This window comes from Nicotiana attenuata, unplaced genomic scaffold (assembly GCF_001879085.1).
Source record: "Nicotiana attenuata strain UT unplaced genomic scaffold, NIATTr2, whole genome shotgun sequence".
NCBI classification, from domain to species: Eukaryota; Viridiplantae; Streptophyta; class Magnoliopsida; order Solanales; family Solanaceae; genus Nicotiana; species Nicotiana attenuata.
In genome coordinates, this window is record NW_017682991.1 from 5,885 (window position 1) to 9,059 (window position 3,175).

Sequence of the window (3,175 nt, forward strand, 5' to 3'; positions counted from 1 at the left end):
CAATGTATGGGCTGAGCACAAAGACTTCATGAAGATAGTAGAAGACATATGGCAGAACACATGTTCCACAAGCAGTATGGAAAATATTTGGAAGAAATTGAAGAATCTTAGACCAGTCCTGAAGAAGCTAAACAATGAGGAGTTCAAGTTTATCAGACAGAAAATAGAGAAGTCAAGGCAAGATTTAAAGAGCACTCAGGAACAAATGCAGTTAAGGAACAACATAGATTTACTTGCAGAAGAAAGAAAGCTGTTACAGGAGCTGGAGAAATGGTCATTGATAGAAGAGAGTGCTTTACAACAAAAAGCTAAAGCTAAATGGATCAAGCTTGGAGACTCAAACAATAAGTATTTTTCAGCGTTGATCAAAGAAAGGACACACAGGAAACAAATTACTGAACTAACATCTCTTGATAACAGGAAGCTAGAGGATCCAGAGGAAATCAGAGAAGAGATAATCAAGTTCTACAAGAGCTTGATGGGTTCGACAGCTCATATTCTGCCAGCAGTTAACAAACAAACAATGAGAAAAGGGCCAGTCATTACTCAACAACAAAGGATTAGCTTATGTGCAGAAATTACAGAAAAGGAGATATATGATGGACTGTCTTCAATAGGAAATGATAAATCCCCTGGAGTTGATGGATACAATGCCTATTTTTTCAAAAAAGTATGGCCTCTTGTGAAGGAAGAAGTTATTGATGCTGTCAAAGAGTTTTTTAAAACTGGGAAATTATATAGGGCAATCAACTGTACTGCTATCACACTAGTTCCAAAAACTGCCAAGCCAAACACTATGAAGGAGTATAGACCTATTGCATGTTGTACTGTGTTATACAAAATGATTGCCAAGATTCTTGCCTCCAGAATGCAGGAAGTGATGCCAGACATTATAAGTGAAGCTCAGGCTGGTTTTATTCCAGGGAGGAAAATAGCTGACAACATATTCCTTGCCCATGAGTTAGTTAAAGACTATACAAGGAAGAATTTATCAGCTAGGTACATGATAAAAATTGATCTACAAAAAGCATATGACTCTGTTGAATGGACCTTTGTGAGACAGATGCTAATATGAGCTTGGTTTTCCTGACCAATTTGTTTTGTGGATAATGGAATGTGTACAAAATGTGAACTATACTGTGTTGATCAATGGAGAGCAAAGTAAGCCCTTTAATACAGCTAGGGGGCTTAGATAAGGAGATCCAATATCTCCCTTCCTATTTGCAATAGCTATGGAGTACTTGAGTAGGCTGCTCAATGAATTGAAAGATGATAAGAGATATCAATTTCATCCAAAATGTGCAAAACTAGGTGTAACACACTTAAGTTTTGCAGATATCTACTTCTGTTTGCCAAAGGAAATTTGTCCTCTATCTCTGCACTTTATGACTGTTTCAGAACCTTCTCTACAACCTCAGGACTGCAAGCTAATCTTGGGAAGAGCTGTGTGTATTTTGGAGGAGTTAAGAAGGAAGAACAGGAAAATATCCTAAAACACTTGGGTTTTGTCCCTGGGAGCCTGCCTTTTAAATACTTGGGAGTGCCTCTATCTACAAAGAAGATTTCTCTGGTATAGTGGCAGCCTTTGATAGAGAAAATAACAGCCAGAATCACCTCTTGGACAGCAAAGAAACTATCATATGCAGTGAGAACACAATTAGTGAAATCAATTTTGTTTGGTATGCAAGCATATTGGGCCCAGCTATTCCCTATCCCTGCTAAGGTATTGAAGATTATAGATGGCTATTGCAGAAGTTATGTGTGGTCAGGCAGCAATTCAATTACTAAGAAAGCTTTGATAGCATGGGATAGAGTATGTATGCTTAAGTCTATGGGTGGAATAGGCCTCATCAACATAAAGCTATGGAACAAAGCAACTCAAATCAAGACATGCTGGGATATTGCTCATAAACAAGACAAGTTGTGGATTAGATGGATCCACACTTATTACGTTAAAGGAAAGCCACTACTGGAAGCAAGAGTTCCAACACAAGCAAGCTAGATTACTAGAAAGATATTGGAATTGAAAAATGAATTGCATTTGATCCCTGTAAATCAGACCACAAGGAGTTTGACAAATGCTATCTACTACAAACTGCTCCCTGAAATGAGGCTAGTAGCCTGGAAATGCCTTATGTTCAAGAATGATGCAAGGCCAAAAGCAAGCTTTATAATGTGGTTAGTATTACAGGGGAGATTGGCAACAGCAGATAGACTAATGAGATGGGGTATAATAGTAGACAGTACTTGCTCTTTATGCCAAGCAGAACTGGAAACTAGAGAGCATTTGTTTGTGGAATGTGACTATGCTAAAGCTATATGGAAGAGACTGCAGAAATGGTTGCAATGGCAGCAAGCACCAGATGAATGGGACCAGCATGTTAACTGGGCTATCAAAAGTGCTAAAGGGAAATCACAACAAGCTCAAATATTCAAATTGGTATATGCAGAGTGTGTCTATGCTATATGGATAGAAAGGAACAATAGAGTGTTTGAAAAGAAGGCTAGAAGATGGGAAGAAATTGCAAGAGAAATTGTCTATACTTGTCATGTTAGAGCTGGCAGTAGAGTCCAAGAACTACTGCAAAACTTTACATTCTAGATGTTAAGAAGCTTAGTTAGATGAGATCTTCTTGTATATAGTAATAGTGAGGAATATAGATAGAGTTTTATTTCTTTTGAGATAGCTAACTGTGCTGTGGTTAGCTATGGCTTTGTAAAGTTTCAAAAGTGATTAATACAAAAGTTAGTTACCAAAAAAAAAAAGTCTTTCTTTCGTAAATGTCAAAAAGAAATTTTAAAGAATTAAAGTCCAAAAATATTTTCGTTTTTCTTTAGAAGTACTTTCGTAATATAAAAACTCAGAAACCCAAAGTATTTTTTTAAAAGCCCCTTTTTCAAAAATTAAGAGGCAACATTCAAAATCCAAAAATATTTTCTTTTTTGTTTAGAAAAAGAGAAAACAAATGAAATTTCAAAATAAATTATTCTTTTACTTTTGAAATTCCCAAAGTTCAAATCAAAAGAAAAGAAATTTTTAGAAGTCTCTCTTTCAAAAATAAATATAAAAAAAATCAATCAAAATCAAAAATTCAAAAAATATTACCTTTCTTCTTTTAAAGCATTTTTCCAAAATTTCAAAGAATTACAAAATCAAAAATCAAAAATCAAAAAT

General features: G+C 35.5%; 1 protein-coding gene across 1 annotated transcript; it reads left to right on the forward strand.

The window, feature by feature from the left end:
- The first annotated feature begins 1,232 nt into the window (after positions 1-1,232).
- Positions 1,233-2,602, forward strand: LOC109222039. The gene is made up of 3 exons (XM_019386450.1): positions 1,233-1,445; positions 1,577-1,723; positions 2,060-2,602. Exons 1-3 carry the CDS (start codon positions 1,233-1,235, stop codon positions 2,600-2,602), a joined length of 903 nt encoding a protein of 300 aa, XP_019241995.1.
- Positions 2,603-3,175: the final 573 nt, after the last annotated feature.